Source organism: Falco punctatus (genome assembly GCF_963210335.1).
Source record: "Falco punctatus genome assembly, chromosome: 17".
NCBI lineage: Eukaryota > Metazoa > Chordata > Aves > Falconiformes > Falconidae > Falco > Falco punctatus.
The window spans coordinates 5,328,956-5,347,918 of NC_137597.1; the positions used below are offsets into that span (position 1 = coordinate 5,328,956).

General features: G+C 50.3%; 2 protein-coding genes across 2 annotated transcripts in view; one reads left to right on the forward strand and one right to left on the reverse strand.

Annotated features, from left to right (window-relative positions):
- The first annotated feature begins 707 nt into the window (after positions 1–707).
- Positions 708–17,672, forward strand: CNTN2 (contactin 2). The gene is made up of 22 exons (XM_080367187.1): positions 708–828; positions 5,327–5,471; positions 5,749–5,924; positions 6,252–6,347; positions 6,671–6,880; positions 7,468–7,567; positions 7,831–8,006; positions 8,699–8,835; positions 9,374–9,503; positions 10,398–10,548; positions 10,830–10,957; positions 11,330–11,505; positions 12,226–12,346; positions 12,598–12,756; positions 12,899–13,048; positions 13,795–13,865; positions 14,047–14,281; positions 14,716–14,831; positions 15,207–15,393; positions 15,749–15,861; positions 15,974–16,142; positions 16,835–17,672. The coding sequence occupies exons 1-22, from the start codon at positions 774–776 to the stop codon at positions 16,942–16,944; spliced, it is 3,111 nt and encodes a 1,036-aa protein (XP_080223313.1). The 5' UTR covers positions 708–773; the 3' UTR covers positions 16,945–17,672.
- Positions 823–18,963, reverse strand: part of TMEM81 (transmembrane protein 81) — a 33,506-nt gene continuing 15,365 nt past the window's right edge. The window contains exon 2 of the mRNA XM_080367217.1: positions 823–5,261. The gene's annotated coding sequence lies outside the window, so the exon portion shown is untranslated. The remainder of the gene's footprint in view (positions 5,262–18,963) is intronic.

Consider the following 18,963-nt stretch of genomic DNA (forward strand, 5'->3'; position numbering starts at 1 on the left):
AATGTGTCTCACGGCATCAGGAAATGCCTTGGCACTACGTCATTTATTAACTATTCAAATGCATTAAACTTAGAAAAAAAGCAGGAACGCCCCAGCCCTGTGCAGCCACTTTGTGCACTCACTTTCCCCGCCGCCTGCAAGGGTGAAGGCACTTGCACGAAGCTCTGCAAGCTGGGGTGCAGCGCACAGTAACCAGCTGGGTCCCCCCAGCCTCTCCAGAACAAGAGACTCGGGGCTGGCACAGTCCCCAAAAGCAGTCACTCCCCGCCTGAAAAGCTTCAATTAAAGATGCCTTTTTCACAGAATAACAAGAACAAATCATTTCCTCCTGCTCCTCCCCTACCAATATCCTGTGTGCTTCTGACTTTGCATTTTTTACTAAAAAACGCTAGGAAGGAAGCATTCCTTTTGGAGGAGGGAGGAAGAATAGCAGATAGGCTGGGAGGAGGACCGATTTCCCAACCAGATCTGTCATGTCAGAAAGAAAAAAAGCTCCTTCAGACCCCTGCGTTCCTCTCCAGGCAGCTGGATGTTTGCTCCCGAGTGACCGTCACCCTGGGCCCGAGGCCAGCGGGGCTGTGCAGCCGGGTGCTGGACCCTCGGACAGAGGCACAGCAATGCTGCTGGGGGGCTGTGCAGCCGGGTGCTGGACCCTCGGACAGAGGCACAGCAACGCTGCAGCTGACGCCCCTCTCTCTCTCTCGCAGGGCTGCTGTCCCCGCTCACCCATAGAGGCTCAGCCGCGGAGGCTGTAACCCAGCCGGAGGTGCAGGATGGGACACGCCACTGGATTTGTCCGCACATCCCTAGCTGTCGTCACCTTTCTGGGTAAGAGCAGCCCCTTGCCTCTCTGGGCTGCAGGTTTCCATGAGAGAGGTGAGATGGGCTGGCAGACATCAAGCGGGACATCACCCGGGGGATGCAACACGCGTGCTGTGCTGCCTGCCCGGCACACGCCTCTCCGTGCTCCGCGGCTGCACCGACGCCAAAGCCTGACCCTCCCCAGCGGTTCATGCAGCCAGGAGACGTGTCTGTGCCACACTCAGCTTCCCTTTGTACCGCTCAAGAAAGAGGACAGGAATGGTTGACACACGCCTCCCCCTTTCTAAACTGCTTGTTTAGGTGAAATGCAGGAGATGCAGAACCTCAGGCAAAGCCTGTGCTCGTCCTGGCCTCGGCACAAGGACAAATTTCCTTCTGCTGGCAGGACTCGCTCACGGCGAAGCCACTTCGCCTTCTGTTTTTTCTAGGGATGCCTCTTCGGCCATACCCTGACTGCAAAGATTCCCCCATCCATTGGAGACCATTTCTGGATCTCAGGGAATCTCAGGCTGCACTCCGAAGGTCCCTTTTCAGCAGGGAGACATTTCATTTCAGACAACTGAGAATTAGATAATGTCTTCAAGCTAATTCATCATCCCAGGCAGAGACTGCTCGCCTGTCCTTATAAATATCTAATTACCTTTTAATGTTCTCTGGATCCCCGAGGAGGCAGAGGGAGGGGTGGCTGCCCTAGATCGGGAGGCAATTAGCCTGTTTGGAAATTGGTCTGACCCAAATCTGGTAGAGGCAGCAAGATGGAGTTGGGCTCTCCCATTAACCACCTGAGTTCATGCAACTTGCTCCCCATCCAAGCTGGGTCCACAAAAAATGATTCCCTTGTAAAGTCTCTGAGGGTTATTTTCTTTTGACCCTTGGCTGATGATGCAATGGATCTCAGGAGCCAGCTGGGACACAGAGAAATGTTCCTGGGGAACACCAGCAAGGGACCAGGGACAAAAAGACTCCAGCTAGAGATCAGGTTCAAGGAAACACTCCAGAGCGGGTGAAGATCCAAAGCCTCCAGGTCTGGGCTGTCAGCTCCAGCCCTGGGAAGCTGGGTCGGCAATGTCACCCCTCCCTCGGCCGTACCGCCGAAAGGATGAATTCCCAGCAGTATTTAAGGGTTTAAAGCTTATGAAGTGCACAGAGATGACTCTCTAATGAATAAGGCTGTCGTGAAAGTCTAAAAATCTCTCTGGCCTTTCTTCATTCAGTAAAAGGCACAGAAAATCTTGAAATCTAAGGCCAGCCAAAGCACTGTCCCTTTGTTCTTCAGAAAGCTTCTCGTTAAAAATAACCCCCTGTTCCTCAGAGAGCTGCTTTTTAAAAATAACCACTTTGATTTTGTGCACGTGTGTGTGTGTGTGTGTGTGTGCGCGCAGATTTCCTATAAAACCAATTAATTGCCCAGCTCCCGCATGTGCCAAGGCTCCAGGCTGTGGTCAGTGCTCTGGAGCTGCCTGTGCTCAATAAAAGGATTGCTGCTGACGTCCTCATAAACTGGAATACATCTTGGAAAATGTTCAACTGAGACATTTATCATTTCCAGGTCTCCAAAGCTAGCACAAAGGGAAAGCATTCAGCCTCCTGGACACCTGGGCTTTCCAGGTCTGACTTTCAACATATTCCAAATACTAATAAGAACATAAAACCTGCCAGAAACGGGCCAGGGCACTGCACAAGGGAGGCACTGGCAGTCCCCTCCCTGCTCACTGCAGTGGCAAAGGAGATAAGGTTTGAGTTCTGTCTCTTCCAGCAATACCTGGTATAAAGTTTGGGATTCTTTTATATGCAGAGATTACTATGCCCTTGATGATGTATTTCAGGATATAGTATTTTCTCTCCCAAACAGCAGCACAAGCCACTCTTGGAGCACTATGTGAAAGCTTCAAGTGTTTTTGCAGCTGTTTTCTCAAATTTTAATTTTCAGCTGTTCCACTTTCATCTATTCCTATTTATTTTGGTGTTAATATTTATTCTTCCTAATAATGAATGTTGTTCTCAAGAGGCGTATCTACCATAATTTCTGCTCTCCTGGCTGGATTTTAACACAGAAAGTAGGGCTGCATAAGGCATGCCCAATTCTGAGCATGTCACTGTGCTTCTTGCAAATTCAGCTTCCAGGCTTGAAGACCTTTATTTTGTGGTTGTCTTCTCCCCACCATCCAAGTGACAGAGCCCGAGGAACGTACCTCTTCTGGTAACACCCAAAATGAGAGTTCTGGCGTGAGAGAAGTAGCCCAGATGATCAGGCTCGGAGGTACCGAGATTTACCATTCTGCTTAGCTCTCAGTTCCTAGTTCCAACCATATCCTGGTCTTGTAATTGTTTAACTACTTTAATCTAACCGTTGTTTTGCCTAATGAGTAAGATCCAGGCGTTTCACCCCCGACACCAACAAGCCACCTTGGACCTGTAAACAAAAACTTATCTGAGCTTCTGGCATTGATTACATTTGAGAAAATCACTGCCTGGCAGTTGTAGCCCCTAACTCCAGCAGAGAAAAAGGGACAGCAGCAGACAGCAACGGGGTGCAGCCTCTGGGTGGAATCAGAAGGGATGATTAGCGTAATTTGGCTTGATTGGGAAAGAGCATCTCGTGAGAGAAGGAATGCCTGTAAGTGTTAATAATATATATATTTTATTTGTTAAATAAATAGAAATTATTTACCATATGCTACCTATTAATCTCAGAATGTAAAGCTGTTAAACCTTAATCCATTCACTACCATCTATCGGAACACAATGAATACACTATTTTCTTATTAATTCACGATAATTTTACCTGCTGGTCAGCACAGTTATTTCCAGCTGCGATTTGCTCAGCACAGCCGTTGCTGACCCAACTGAGGGAAAATTTCCAGCTTACACAAGCTTTTCCTTTGTGAATCTAACTAAAGGAAAAAGGCACCTGCGCTGATTGGGAGGGAATACAACCCGCAGAACGCTGCTTCTCTCTCATTCCAAAGTATTAGACACGGGCTACGGTGCCTCTGCCCTGTATGACACCAGGGACCATCAGGCTCCTGCCCGCATGCAGCTCCCTCGCAGCAGCACATCCCGGCTGAGGGAGCTGATGGTCGGGGTAATTGGCTGGTGCTCGGACACAGGGAGCAGCCGACAGCTGCTCCGAAGCCACAGAGCCAATTAGTGGAGCCCCTCTCCCATCTCAGCCTCATCTCCGCATGCAAGAGCAGCCGGAACATGAGACGAACCCCAGGAGCTACAGGTAAAGGGCTGCTTCCCCCCAGCCCAGGAGAGCTGAGCTGGCCATTCCCTGCTGGAAGTTACTCTTGCATAAAACATCACACTTACTGGAGTCGCTTAATTTAACTAGTGACCATGCTGTGTACTGTAGGGAAGGAAACAGATTGCTGGTTGGCATGGCAGTTTTAAGACAGTTATTAATTCAATTACAAAGCATGGAAGGATCCTGGGGCTAGCTAAGCATCTCGAGGCTTATCGCTGCGGAGGCAGAGGGGACCGTGCTGGGAGCAGGCTGCCTTGAGGAGGCTCCATCCCTGCTACGGGACAGGCACTTCTCAGGGAGCCAGGGAGAGGACAGGCTTGTTGGTGACCGTTAGCTCACTAGCCGCTTCTGCAGCGAGGAGATTTCCAGGCAGCTTTTGCTTTGTTCTTACTTGCACTGCCATTTCCATCGAGCCTGTGTGGAAGGGGGTCTGCCAGTGTTTCTCTGAGACACGGAGTCACGGCGGACAGCTGGCATTTTCCAGTGAAACGGCATCACCACGCCAAAGGGTGGCCCAGACACGGTAGGAGAAGGCAGGCAGGTTCTTCTCTTCCTCATGTGCCGATGGCTGAGCCATACCCGTGACGGCAAGATCAGAACCAAACCCGTGTCTACACACAACAAAGGAAGCTTCAAGTTCATCCCATGAGTTGAACAGCAGAACTGATACCTGCACAGCGCTGGTGGGCAACCAGCAAGCAGCAGGTTTGAGTTGCCAATGTTGCAGATGTTGCAGATGTTGCAGATGTTGCAGATGCAGGGATGGAGGGGATCTGCCAGGTGGCTGCAGGGAGGCAGCAGCAGAGCTCCGAAGACCCAGGTTCTGCTCTCTCCTCCCTTGTCCTGGAGATGACTTGGGAGGAACCGACCAGCTGAAGTTTGTACAGACAGAGGAACCAGCACATTCTAACTGCCAGGGACAAGGAGGGCAACCAGTGGTTCCCAGCTCCAGTCTGTGCACGGTTTTCCAAGAGGCGTGTGGCAGTACTCCTTCATCAGCATGTCTTGAAGCATGTCTGGTCCCTCTGGCACAGCAGGGATGGTGTGAGATGCTCGGTGGGAAATGCAAGCTATATACCCACAGCCACGGCTGGGGCTGCGCTGCGGTAACAGATGGGTTGTGATTTTCAAGTTGTTCCTTCTTTTAGTCCAGATGCAGTTGTGATGCTGCCAGGGACACCCTACAAAACTAAAAACGAGAATTTTTAGAAAAAACTAAATTGAGCTGAGCAGGTTTTTTCCCCTCTTCTGCAGTTTGGTGCCAAGCCCAGAGTAGCACGAGGAACTACGGGCCGGTGTTTGAGGAGCAGCCTGTGCACACCCTCTTCCCTGAAGGCTCAGCAGAAGAAAAAGTCACGCTGGCTTGCCGAGCAAGAGCCAGTCCCCCTGCGACCTACAGGTGAGCTCCCCTGCTCTCTCTGTACCGGGGCTGGAATGCAACCATCAAGAATTTTGCCTTCTGTTCTCCACATTGATATAAAGAAAATCACTAATGTAGGAATCGGCCTCCTCATCCACACATGATGCGCCGTCCCTCCCAGGTCACAGATATAAATCTGACTCAAATCCCAACACAGCACAGCTGGAAAAAACAAGCAAGCACAGCCTCCCACGAGGCACCACGAGTGCTGCGATGAATATTTACCCCCCTCACTCTTTACACTTGCTCTTGGCAGGTGGAAGATGAATGGCACAGAGATAAAGATGGAGCCAGATTCCCGTTACAGGCTGGTTGCAGGCGACCTAGTGATAAGCAACCCTGTGAAAGCCAAGGATGCTGGCTCCTACCAATGCGTGGCGTCTAATTCCAGGGGCACGGTGGTCAGCAGGGAAGCTTCCCTCCGCTTTGGCTGTAAGTTTGTCTCCACAAGGTCAATAAAACGCAGCTACAGTTACGCTGGGGGTAAACTAAGCCCCTCTGCTCGCATGAGTAACAGTTGGAGAGAAGCTCTCCTGTGCATGATACCCAACATCATCCCTCGGAGAAATCCCCTGGCGCTTTCCATTAACATGGAGGGGCAGTAGGAATCTGATGCACTACAGAGAAAATCAGGAATATTTTTGGATCTCCCTCTGTACGACTACTGAAAAGACAAGTCTATGGGGGGGAGAGATAAAACATAGCATTTCCACCAGCTGTTTTCTTTGTCCATGGACAGGTTTCACTTTGCATGTTCAGTTTTGCAGGAATTCTCCGCAGAAGAGCGAGACCCCGTGAAGATTACAGAAGGCTGGGGAGTGATGTTTGCCTGCAGCCCCCCTCCCCATTACCCAGGTAGGGGTTTGCGTTTCAGCATTGCCACCAGCAGGGATTAGCGGCGCTGCTGGTGCCAGGCAGAGAGAGGCCACAGAGCAAGCGATTCCCAGACATGTGAATTACTCTTTGCTTTTCTTTGGGAATTTTAGGGAAGCAAATTTTTAAATTCAGGCTCTGTAAAGCAACAAAACAGAGGTAGGGCTTAGCACATGGAGAAAACAAGTACCATCCAAGGACCAGCTTCAGCTTAGACTGGTCTGGGAGACAGCCTGCCAGGTTTAGTCCCACCCGAGAAGACACAGGCAACTTGTGCAGTTTGTTCCTTTTTCTCTTCCCCCCAGGCTTATCCTACCGATGGCTCCTGAATGAGTTTCCCAATTTCATCCCAGCCGATGGAAGGCGTTTCGTCTCTCAGACCACTGGAAACCTTTACATTGCCAAGACAGAAGCTTCCGACCTGGGGAACTACTCCTGCTTTGCCACCAGCCACATCGACTTCATCACCAAGAGCGTTTTCAGCAAGTTCTCCCGGCTCAGTCTCGCTGCAGAGGGTCAGTGCTCTTGCATTATCAAGAGGGAGACTGGGCAAAACGCAGAAGTGACAAGCCACCACAAAGCACTCAGGCTCCACAGGGCACCAGCGGTGCACAAATCACCCGCCAGCTTCTCAGGGGAGCTTAAGAGCTTACAAAAATACTAATTGGCCGGAACCTGGGGGAAGCAGCCCTCTCTCCAGGCTTCGCTGCTTGTGCAGCTACAAACCCCATCAGCGGGGTTTCTCTGTTTGTAAAAGAGACACGGCACGAGGTGCAGCCTGGGTGGGCTCACAGATCCCTGGAACCACTCTCCTCTGCCTCTGGTGACCTTGCAGAGGTGCCCCTGCAGATACTTCTTGGGCTGGGCAAAGGGAGTTAAGCAGGCAGGAATAAATAGTCCTGAGATGTGGTAAAGAGATTTCTAGAGACTTTAGTAAGAGCTGTTTTAAAAAGGAAATGAAATTTAGCTTCTATTGCCTTACCCAAACGCACAAAGCTTTTGGAAAGTAGCAGAACCTTGCGGGTACCTTTGCCCTTTAAGACCTCACGTGTGCCACTTTAAAGTCATCCAGAACTCCCCAACAGCGCTTTCCTTTTCACAGATGCCAGGCAGTATGCACCCAGCATAAAAGCCAGGTTTCCTGCAGACACCTACGCTCTGGCTGGGCAGATGGTGACTTTGGAGTGTTTTGCCTTTGGAAAGTGAGTGCAGCGTCTGTATCACTCAGGCTCAGGACGGGGAGGGTATTGCAGAACCTGTAACTTCCACAACCCCTCTCTTCTGGTCTGCTGTAGACCAGAGATGGAGGGGGAAGAGGGAGGAATTGGCTAAAGCCATCTGTCCTGCTGGCCAAAGCCCAGCTGGGATGGGACCTGGGTGGCCAAACGGGGACTGAGTTACACTGAGCTGTAAGGCGGCACGGGGTACCGGAGAGCTGGCCTTCACCAGGTTTACTTTTACATAGCCCTGTTCCTCGAATAAAGTGGAGGAAGCTGGACGGCTCACAGTCCTCCAAGTGGATCGGCAGCGAGCCCCTCTTGCAGATCCAGGATGTTGGCTTTGAGGATGAAGGCACTTACGAGTGTGAGGCTGAAAACATCAAAGGGAGAGACACCTACCAGGGCCGCATCATCATTCAAGGTAACACATTTAAACATGTGCCTTTCCAGAGCGCAGCAAGATGCCCCAGGCAACGGACTGAGCCTCTGGGAGTAAAATTACCACCTCTGATCCTGCCTTGTACCAGCCCTAATTAAACCTGTTGCAAAGCCCTAACAAAGACCCGCAGAGATTACTGATACCTTTCCTTGGTGGATACATTTAGGCTCTAACAAGTAGAGAGAGTTCTCTTAACTTGCTCTAAAATAACTAGCAAAAATAAGGTAACCAGGGAAGGAATCATAGCAGTAAAAATCAAACTTGGCTCTCAACCAAGGTCCTCTCCAAGCCTGGAGTGCTTCCACAAGGGGTAATGCTTGGAGCTGTTAATAGATCTAGTCAAGTTACAAAACTTAACCTGGTTATCTTAGCCTGAATCCGGTCTCCTGAAGTTCAGAATTGACTGCATTAAGAAAAGAAACCGTAAGGCTCTTCCTCAAATCTGGATTCTGCCGTAATTTTGTGCAGTCCACATGCACAGCTGCAGCCAGACCCTTCGAGGACTCAGCCTTGCATAGCTGCACAAAAGGCAAAGGCTGTTACTATGGTGAAACACGCTGTGATAAATAAATCTGCCAGCAGAGATGACACAATGAGCATCCTTCTGCCTGCCTGGCACAACAAACCTCTCATCTGATCATCTTGGCTCTGCCACCTCTCTTGCTCCTTTGCAGCTCAGCCGGAGTGGCTGAAGGTGATCACAGACACAGAAGCCGACATCGGGTCCGACCTGCGCTGGAGCTGCGCGGCTGCCGGCAAACCCAGACCCGCGGTGCGATGGCTTCGGGACGGGCAGCCGCTGACCTCCCAGGTACCACCGCACAGGGCTGGCAGCGAGGGCAGCGCAGCCAGTGCACACCAGAACTCGCAGTACTGAACCTGCTACTCCAGACTTAGACCCTCTCCTGCCTCGCTGCAAATGCATCTCAACCCCGTTTTATCACCCCGCATCCCTATTCCATGTGCCCCCCATGAGGCTGCAAAGCAATGCCACAGTCCTTACCCGCAGCAAGTTCCTTCTCCCGTCACTGCCATCCCAGCCATTGCTTCATGCAACTACAGGAACTCACAGCCAGTTATCAGGGCGGAAAATAACACCTTGTACCTGTCTTTGTATGACCTGCACGTTGCTGCTCAGGCACTCAGAAGTCTCAGCAAACAGAGCGCAGTGATGTGGGGTACCGACTGGACAGACCTAAAATAAAATGTCCTGTCTTTTCTCCCATGGAAAACCAGGCTGGCTTCAAACTGGCCTAAGGGTCTGTAATGAAACTCAACCCTGAAGGCACCAGGATTGAGTTCCATTGTTGTTTTTCTCACCTAATGGGTTCATCCTCTTGTTTGCACAGAACCGCATCGAAGTGAGCGGTGGAGAGCTGAGATTTTCCAAGCTAGTCCTGGAGGACTCTGGCATGTATCAGTGTGTGGCTGAGAACAAGCATGGCACAGTATATGCAAGTGCTGAATTAACAGTGCAAGGTAATTTCTCATTTCCCAGTGCTCTGGGTTTCAATGGGACACTGAAGCATTTTAGTTCTCTTCCTAATATCCTACGCTTGCGATCTCAGAGTAAGATAAGAGCAGACAAAAACTGCTTCATTCACCATTGAAATATAGTTGCTGGTTCAACAAGACACTCTACAACCCTTTAAAATTGAAATCTTGTGTAAATTCAGTAACGCTGAAAGAGAACAAGGACATCTGTTTAGCTACAGAAAGTGTACAGGACAGACAGCAGCACCACAAGCTCTCTTCCACTACACAGCCTTCCTCTTTTTGGAGGAAAGAGGTCAAAAAAATTAAAAAAAAATTATTTCAGTATCCATTCAGCCCGCTTTGATGGATGGTGACTGGAACTGGACCGATGCCAAACTTGTTCCACATTAGTCTAAAATCTTGTCTCCTCATGGTCAGTAGATGCCAGAGATAAATTAACAGCCCTAAGCATCAACTGTTCAACACTGCAACGCATGAGGGCAACAGATAAAACCCAATTCTTTCTTTGCAATTCCAGAAGGAGTTTTAGGCAAGCTGGATGTCTGCATTGGTGACTTTGGTCAGGACATTGAAGAGAATATCCTCTACATTTTCAAAAGCAGCTGTTCTTGTGTCTCTCAAAGACCTTGCACTTGTTAGGGTCACACCCCATTGCTACGTACGACACCTGTCTCACGTAACACCTGCCTCGGCAGGCGTTAGAAACCACCCGGCAGCAGAGGAATCACTCCTTCATCTTGCTCGCCAGATATTGCCATGCTTCTGTTACCAAGCCATCCAACAACAGATCAATACCTAGTTACGTGGCAGTTAAGATGCTCACCTAGCAGGGTTTTCTCATCATTCCTTAATCCTCTTTTTTTTTCCCCCCTGTAGCCTTAGCACCAGATTTTAGACTAAACCCAGTGAAGCGACTGATACCCGCAGCCCGAAGTGGGAAGGTCATCATCCCATGCCAACCACGAGCAGCACCAAAAGCCACTGTGCTCTGGACCAAAGGGACTGAACTTCTGATCAACAGTAGCAGGTAGCAGCACAGAGTCAGCTTCTACCTAGAAACCGTTTCTAAAATCACATTTTTTTCTTGCCAGAAGACTGGACTTGATGACCCAAGTGTGCTGCTACAACCCTGAACATAAGCCTTTGGTTATTCCTCTAGTTTCTTCTTTAGAAAACTCCTACTCAATACTTTGCAGTCGTGTCTTTATCACCAGTTTCTCTAAAATCCGCAAGCGCTGGAAATTGTCAGGTGCACAGAGTGAACAGACATTTTAACCCTCCTCTTGTATGGTTCTCCTTCCTTTCCAGGGTGACTATTACCACAGATGGCACCTTGATCCTCCAGAACATCAGCAAATCCGATGAGGGAAAGTATACCTGCTTTGCTGAGAATTTCATGGGCAAAGCCAACAGTACTGGAATCCTCTCTGTTCGAGGTAGAGATGTTTGTCTTGATTTGGGGTCAATCGAGCAACAAACGTCTAAGAATGCCGTGATGTCCTATTTCTCCTCTCCTTGTACTCCCGAAAATCAATGCAGTGCTCAGGGAATCAAAGACATTTCAGCCTGTGGAGCAGCAAACCTTCTGCCTGACCCACCAAATCAAACCAACCAACAACTGCTCCTGGAGAAAAGCATTTCCATTCCCTAACCACTGCAATCCCTCATCTTCCTCCCGCAAAGCTACAGCTGTTTGAGAGGGATGACAAGTTGGAAAGTGTTAGTTGGTTTGGATGCTCTGCAGGATTCATATATACCTTGTCCACGGACATTTGCAGCTAACGGCCCTCCCTGCTCTTTCTCTGCAGATGCCACCAAAATCACATTGGCACCATCTAGCGCAGACATCAATGTCGGTGAAAACCTCACCCTGCAATGTCACGCATCTCACGACCCCACCATGGACCTAACCTTCACCTGGTCACTAGACGATTTCCCCATTGACTTTGACAAGTCTGAGGGGCACTATCGGCGCGCCAGCGTGGTGAGTGGAAAGGGCAATTATGTACCATCAAAAAGGGCAGAAAATTAATGCCAGCCTCTTCGTTTTCACGTTCGTGGTGGGCTGACCCTGGCTGGAGGTGAGGTGCCCACCAAACCTGCTCTGCTGGACAGCAGAGAGGAAACATAACGAAAGGCTCGTGGGTGGAGATAAGGGCAGGGGGAGATCAGCCACCAGCTGCCGTCACAGGCAACACAGGCTTGACTTGGGAAAATTGATTTTTTACCAATCAAATCAGAGTAGCATAACAAGAAATAAAATGAAATTTTAAAGCACCTTCCCCCTACCCCTCCCTTCCTCCCGGGCTCAACTTCACCCCTGATTTCTCTCCCCGCTCCCTGCAGGGGATGGGGATGGGGCTGCGGTCAGTTCACAGCCCTCCTCCAGCGTGAGCCCTTCTGCAGTTCTTCACGACCCGCTCCAGCGTGGGTCCCCCCCCCAGGCACAGCCCCCCAGGCACAGCCGGCCCCAGCGGGGGTCCCTGGGGGGTCCCCAGCCCTGCCCCAGCCAGCGGCGGGTCCGGCTGGGAGCCGGCTGGCACGGGCTCCGATGGACACGGGGGAAGCTTCTAGCAGCTTCTCACAGAAGCTCCCCCCATCACCAAAACCCTGCCATAAAAACCCAGCACAACGTCAAACGCTGGACTGTGCCATCAGGCGTGTTCAAACGCTCTCCTCGCTGTCTCTTCTCTTCCCCACGCAGAAGGAAGCTATCGGGGACCTCAGCATCTTCAACACCCAGCTAAAGCACTCGGGGCGGTACACGTGCACTGCCCAGACAGTTGTGGACAGCGCTTCGGAGTCAGCCACGCTGACTGTCAGAGGTAATGTCTCTGTTGTAAGGTCCCCTGCTCCTTACAAACCCGAAGCAACAGCACGGTCCTTGCAAGGAATCATCTCGCTCTTCCCTTGCGACCATCTAATATTTGAACTGGATGGGATATGCTTATGAGCTTCTGGAGGCTTCCAGAAAAGAAAGGCCTGATTTGAATTTGTGACTTGCACAATATAAAGACCGATAAGCCTCCAAATCCTTCATCTTCGCAATATGTCCCTCTGTCTCCCATCATCCCAGGACCTCCAGGCCCCCCCGGGGGTGTGGTGGTGAGAGACATCGGTGACACCACCGTCCAGCTGAGCTGGAGCCGTGGCTTTGACAACCACAGCCCTATCGCCAGGTACATCGTGGAGGCGCGGACCCTCCTCTCCAGCAAATGGAAGCAAATGCGTACCAGTAAGTGTCCTGGGGGCAGCGGTGGTGGCACAGCCCGTGCTGGCCGTGGGGCACCAGCTCGCTGGCACGTTCCTGCTCTGTGCTCATACGCTGGCTGCCACTCGCTCTATTTCTTCTCCTCTCGTGTTATTGGATTATATAGATCCTGTAAATATTGAAGGCAATGCAGAGACAGCCCAGGTGGTGAACCTCATTCCTTGGATGGATTATGAGTTTCGGGTCTTAGCGAGTAACATCCTTGGAGTTGGGGAGCCAAGTCTACCCTCCAGCAAAATCCGTACCAAAGAAGCAGGTATGTGCAAATATGCTCAGAGGTAGAAAAAGGAATCAGGGGTGCCTGTCCCAACATGCTGGAGGGGAAGGCTGGCTTGCAGCATGCCTTGGTCCCAAACAATTAATCATCTCCGGAGAGCTCCCAGAGGTGATGCCATCACAAAATTTTCTGCCTTTTTGCCCATTTCACACATCAAAGACACGCACTAGAGCTGGCAGCTAACTTCACCAGCATGAGATACAATACATTCAACCATTATAAATCCTAGTTTCAAATCCTGTACCTTCTGGGCAGTAATGCTTAGAAAGGGGAAAGAGCCCTGCTCTAGCACAGAGCACAGCTCTGTAAAACAGACAAGGTAAATTTCCCAGCAAATGGCTGTGAACGTTCATTCTATCTTCTGCTGCTTGAACGTGCAAGCAGAAGGGCTGTAAAAACAGCAGGAGAACCGCTCTCAACATACCAAATGCATATTAACTCCTTTCTAATAAAAGCTCTCCTCTGTATCACTGCTTCTGAGCTTGATTCTTGTCCCCTTGGAGACATGCTGCCTCCAAATAAGCTCGTCAGGCACCAGCCACTATTCCAGACCTGATTTTCACAAAGATCTGAAATACTCATGGTTGAAAATCTAGAGACGAGCACTTTCATATGAGCTGTCAAAGCCTGGCTACTCCCAGACCGCGCCGTGTCTGTGCTCATCTTCATCACTGTGGTTTCCTTAACCCAACCCGTGCTTCTGCTTTTGTTTCGGGACCTGACAGCACCGACTGTGGCACCATCTGGGCTGAGCGGAGGTGGAGGGGCTCCCAACGAGCTCATCATCAACTGGACAGTAAGTCAGCAGCCGTGGGCGCGGGGAGAGGGCCGAGGGGAGGAGCACGTGCCACTTCTTTGGGGAAATCAGTATCGCAATTACAATTCTGATACGAGGCTGAGCCAAACACGGGGCTTAGTCCAAAGCTTCGCTCGTTTGAACGGACCAAGGCTCCTCTCTCTTTCCACCCCACACACAGCCAACGCTGCGAGACTATCAGAATGGAGATGGCTTTGGCTATATCTTGTCATTCCGCAAGAAAGGCACCCAGGGGTGGCTGACAGCAAAGGTGCCGCACGCAGAATCGCTGCACTACGTCTACCGCAACGAGAGCATCGGCCCCTACACCCCCTTTGAAGTGAAGATCAAAGCGTACAACAGGAAAGGAGAGGGACCGGAGAGCCTCACCGCCATCGTGTACTCTGCAGAAGAAGGTAAAGAGGGAGCGCGGAGACTCTGAACTCACTCCGCTTTGTTCAACCAGCCACCATGTCCCCAACTCCCTGCAGAGCTGTGCCTGGGAGCTCAGCAACGGCAGAGGTTTCTTTTGCTCAAGGAACAGCTGACAGTGATTTCAGCATAACATTTATCTTCTACTTCAAAAACACCGAGAGATGTTTCCCTACGCCCAGCCGTGACTGTACACCCAGAGCTCCAGAGCCGGCACGGATGCTCACAGCAGACAGCTGTGGCTCAGCTTGTCCTACTAAGTCCCTAAATCCCTTCCCCTTGCTTTGCTCCGTAGCCATAATACCAGCCGTCTGGCTGCGCGGTAACGGTGCTGCAGGAAAGCCCTTCATCTCAGTATGGTGACTATGCTGCCCAGAGCTAGGAAAAGGATTTTATTTCCTCTTGTTGTCTTTTTCAGAACCAAAAGTGGCTCCTTTTAGAGTTATGGCCAAGGCTGTTCTGTCCTCAGAAATGGATGTGTCCTGGGAGCCCGTTGAGCAGGGAGATATGACTGGAGTGCTTCTGGGCTACGAGGTACGAGTCTGCCATGGGAATGAGAGATGCTGAAACTGAGATCGGGAAACCCAGCAAAGAAAATTGCCCCAGGCTAAGTGAGGTGAAAGGAAACAGCATTTTGTTTCCAAAGATGGAGGATAATTAATGGACAGGACGAGGCTCTTAACTGGGCCAGTACTACTGCTCACAAGAGAGCTTAGTAAGAGAGAAAAATCCTTTTTTTTCCCTGCTTGCTTTTCCACACAGGCTGTAACCTTATTCCCAGGTACATACTAAGCAAAATGCACCGAAACAAACACCAAAGAGTCTCCAGCACTGGCTGTAGATGGACTGAGTCTGGCATTTGCAGATGCCTCCATCCTTACCAAACCCATCATATCCTTTTCTATTCAGATCCGGTACTGGAAGGACGGTGATAAAGAGGAGGCGGCTGACCGAGTGAGAACCGCGGGACTGGTCACATCGGCTCACGTAACTGGCCTAAACCCCAACACCAAATATCACGTGTCAGTCAGAGCCTACAACCGGGCTGGAACCGGCCCCCCCAGCCCCTCCACCAATGTCACGACCACAAAACCACGTGAGTGAGCCCTGCCCAACTCCCCTGTGCACACTGTACGCCCTGGGGCTGCTGCTCCCTCCAGAGGATCCCCAACGATCAGCTTTTTTATCTTGGTGCTCTAACACCCTTTTAAATAGTCCATAAAACACTTCCCTGAATTTCCTCAGATCAGTCTCGTGGTCTGTGTATCGCACAGCTGAGAAGACCTCTGCTCAGAGTGATGTTTGGGGCGATAATCCCCTTTAAACCGATGACAGGGGTGCCATCAGCCCCGCCGACTAGTCACAGAGTCTCGGGAGATGGTTGTAACCAGCACAACCTTCTCATCAACCCCCGACTCATTGAATCTCTTGTCTCGTTTTGTATCTCTTAGCACCAAAGAGGCCACCTGGCAACATCTCCTGGACTTTTTCTGGGTCTACGGTCAGCATCAAGTGGGACCCAGTGGTGGCGAAGGCGGAGGAGTCTGCAGTTACGGGGTACAAGGTACAGGCAGCACGTAGCTGGCCTTCTCCTACAGGTGACCCTAAGGAATTCACCTTAACAAACATAACATTCACCTTAGCGAACATAAACTCAGACGTGCCTCTTCCAACAGATGCTTTACAGGCAGGATTCCCACTCTGCTCCCACACTATTCCTGGCCAGCAAGAGCCGGATAGACATCCCTGTCCCTGAAGACTTCACTCACGCCTTCGTACAGATCAGGGTGACGGGCCCTGGGGGAGATGGAATCCCAGCAGAAGTTCACATCCTCCGAAACAGTGGTAGGTGTGCTCCTCTGCCTACAGACGCTCCATGCATGGACACTTTACAGGGTGCTCCACAGACCACCGCGACACCAGCTCCGAGAGAGGAGTGAATTTGCTACCACCGCTCTTTGATAAGCCGTACCTCCTCCCCTACCCGGCCATAGCACAGCGTAACCACAACAAATGCTATGATGTTTTAAAATCCCACTCTCCCCTCCAGGAGTAGAGGGGAACCTCCCACCCCTGGGTTTTAGCCCACTCTAGAACTGGTCCTTGGCTCCCTTGTGCTGTTCATTCAAAGGAACTTCTGAGGTCTCCCCCTCCAGCCCTCCCCAGCTCCCCCCACCCCCCAGACTGGGCAACCTTTCAGCCCACTCTGAACCCACCTTGACTACTTGCAGCTCAAGTCCTCGAGGCCCCACGCCAGCCCAACTTACATTCACTAAGGGCGAAATCCTGACTCCGTGGGGCCCCGACCCCAACTCCAGCAGGTTCCCTTGATTCGGGGGGTAAGTACACAGCGCCCACCTCCAAATTCTCGTTTCAAGCACAAGTGTTCCCGGGAGGTCCACCAGCGACAATCACAACACGAGCACATAGAAATCCCAAAACTAACACGTTGCCGACCTCCCCAACTCTTCGCTCAAGACATCCAGTTGTGTCTGTGCAACAGGACGGTTGCTCCTTCCCTGTTCCCTTTCTTTCAGGGACAAGTATGATGGTGGAAGACTCCGTGACGAGACCAGTGCCACATGCCATCGTTATTACAACTAACTCTCTACTAATGGTGGCCTTGATCAGCTACCTGGAGCTCTGACGATGGCCAGCGCAGCAGAGGACTCCCAGACACCTTCCTCCCAAGCCACTGGGGAACTCCTTAACATCTGGCTGCTGCAACTTCCAGTTTATACCACAGCAGCACTACAGAGAAAGGATTTGACAACGTTGTTGGAAGGGAGGAAGAAAGCAGCAGCTGTTTTGGTTTGTTTTGGAAGAATATAAGCTTTCATACAAGACATGGGTCTTTAACCGATTAAATTTTTTTTAAAGAAAGGAGTAAAACAAAGAAGAATTCTACGTGAATTCTGACAGCCAACTGCCCAACACACTGTATCCAGTAGGTTTTCTGCCTTATGAAGCCATGTACTAAAATAACCAGACTGCTAAATTTGACCTTTTTTTTTTTTTTAATATGTACAGTGAATTTTGGGGGGGTAAGGGGAGGATGGGGACTGAGGATTTGACAGCGATCAGCATGTTCCATACCAATCCCAGTCACAGCCATCTCTAATGACTTATGGGACAGGATATTTTTTTTCTCCCTCCCCTCCCCCAATATGAGCCAAATTCTGCAGCAACCAGCCCAAGGAGATAAAGCCACAAGAGAGACTGATCTCTGCCCCATCCTGAAGATCAGATGTGAACAGAATTTAGATTGTGAAAAGCTTTTTTTACAACACTGGTGTTAACTTGCAACCCCAGCCTATTGTCTGTATCAACTGTTACACTGTGAGGTGCAACGTTCAATGTTATCCATATCCCACATGCTTTTGGGGTGTTTTTGTTATACTGTTTGCTTCTTTCCTTTTTGTTTGGGGGAGGAGAAGGGGTAAGCAAAAAGGAGATACTTTTCTAGCATCTGCTAATTCGAAGAGGTGGTTCTGCTTAATAACAGAGATGTCAACATACCCAATTTCCATAGAGAGGGTCTTAAAGGAGGAAGAACAAAGGAATATGACATAATTTAAACAAGAACTGGAGGCTGAAGGAAGCCGTCACTGGGGCAACAAGGAAAATCTGGACTCAGTCAGATTCACCTCCCCACACAAACAGTTCTGAACAGCCAACACGCCAGTCTCCCCTCGGGATGCCCGTCAGTCAGGCTGGTTTTCAGGCCCAAGGCTGACCCAGCTGATGGAAATGGGAGGGCTGATACCCCAAAGAAGTACAGGGATGCCGAGGTGCACCATTAACTAAAACGGTTGGGGACGTTGCGTATTAAAACCTCTCTGTCTCCCAGTAAAGCAACTGACCAAAGCTAACGTGCAGCTGATTTCTGTTGCTTGCCGGTCAGATCCCAAGCATGCTTGTAGGGACCTTTACCTGCCTGGACCTTCCTCCTTCCCAGAGGACAATACTGCTGGCCTGAGCAACCTCAGTTCCAGAATTACCCGAGAAAGGGCTACACTTGCAGGACCGTGCAATGGCAAGGTGCTCGCATGCGGTTTCTATACTAGATGCCAATTCCTTGCCCTCGCTAATCATTTTAAAACTACCGTGTCCTAAGCCTTAGCGAGCTTTGGAGAGATTACATGCATAAATCCCTGGCTTCCTGGAGTTATGCCTATTGTATATATCCATAGTATCCCATCACATGCTTTTTAGCATTTGGGCTACCCTAGAAGCAAGAAGGTAAATATACTGGTAGGTTCACACGGCGTGATGCAAACAGCAAGGCTCTGGGCTGAGGAAGAAGGGCTCCTCTGTGTTTAGTAAACCAGAGAAATAAGAAATAGGCAAAGAAAAATAAACTTAATGAAAGAGTCCAAACATTTAGAGCACGGCTGCAGCAAAAGGAAAGGGTACCTCGCTGTTTCCCTTATAAATAACACCTGGGATAAAGTGGAAGAAGGAAGACGACAGCTCCCGGTGACACATGGCAGAGTGAGGCAGGGAGCCATTCCCCCCAGAGCCTCCTCCAGGTCCCTCTGCTGCTCTCCATGAATCACCCCCTCGGTCCCTCCAGCAGGCCGAAACACTTCTTTCAGAAGGGCAACAGCTAAATATAAATGATATTTTTGTACGATTTATGTTCATGAAGATTTTAAAATATTTT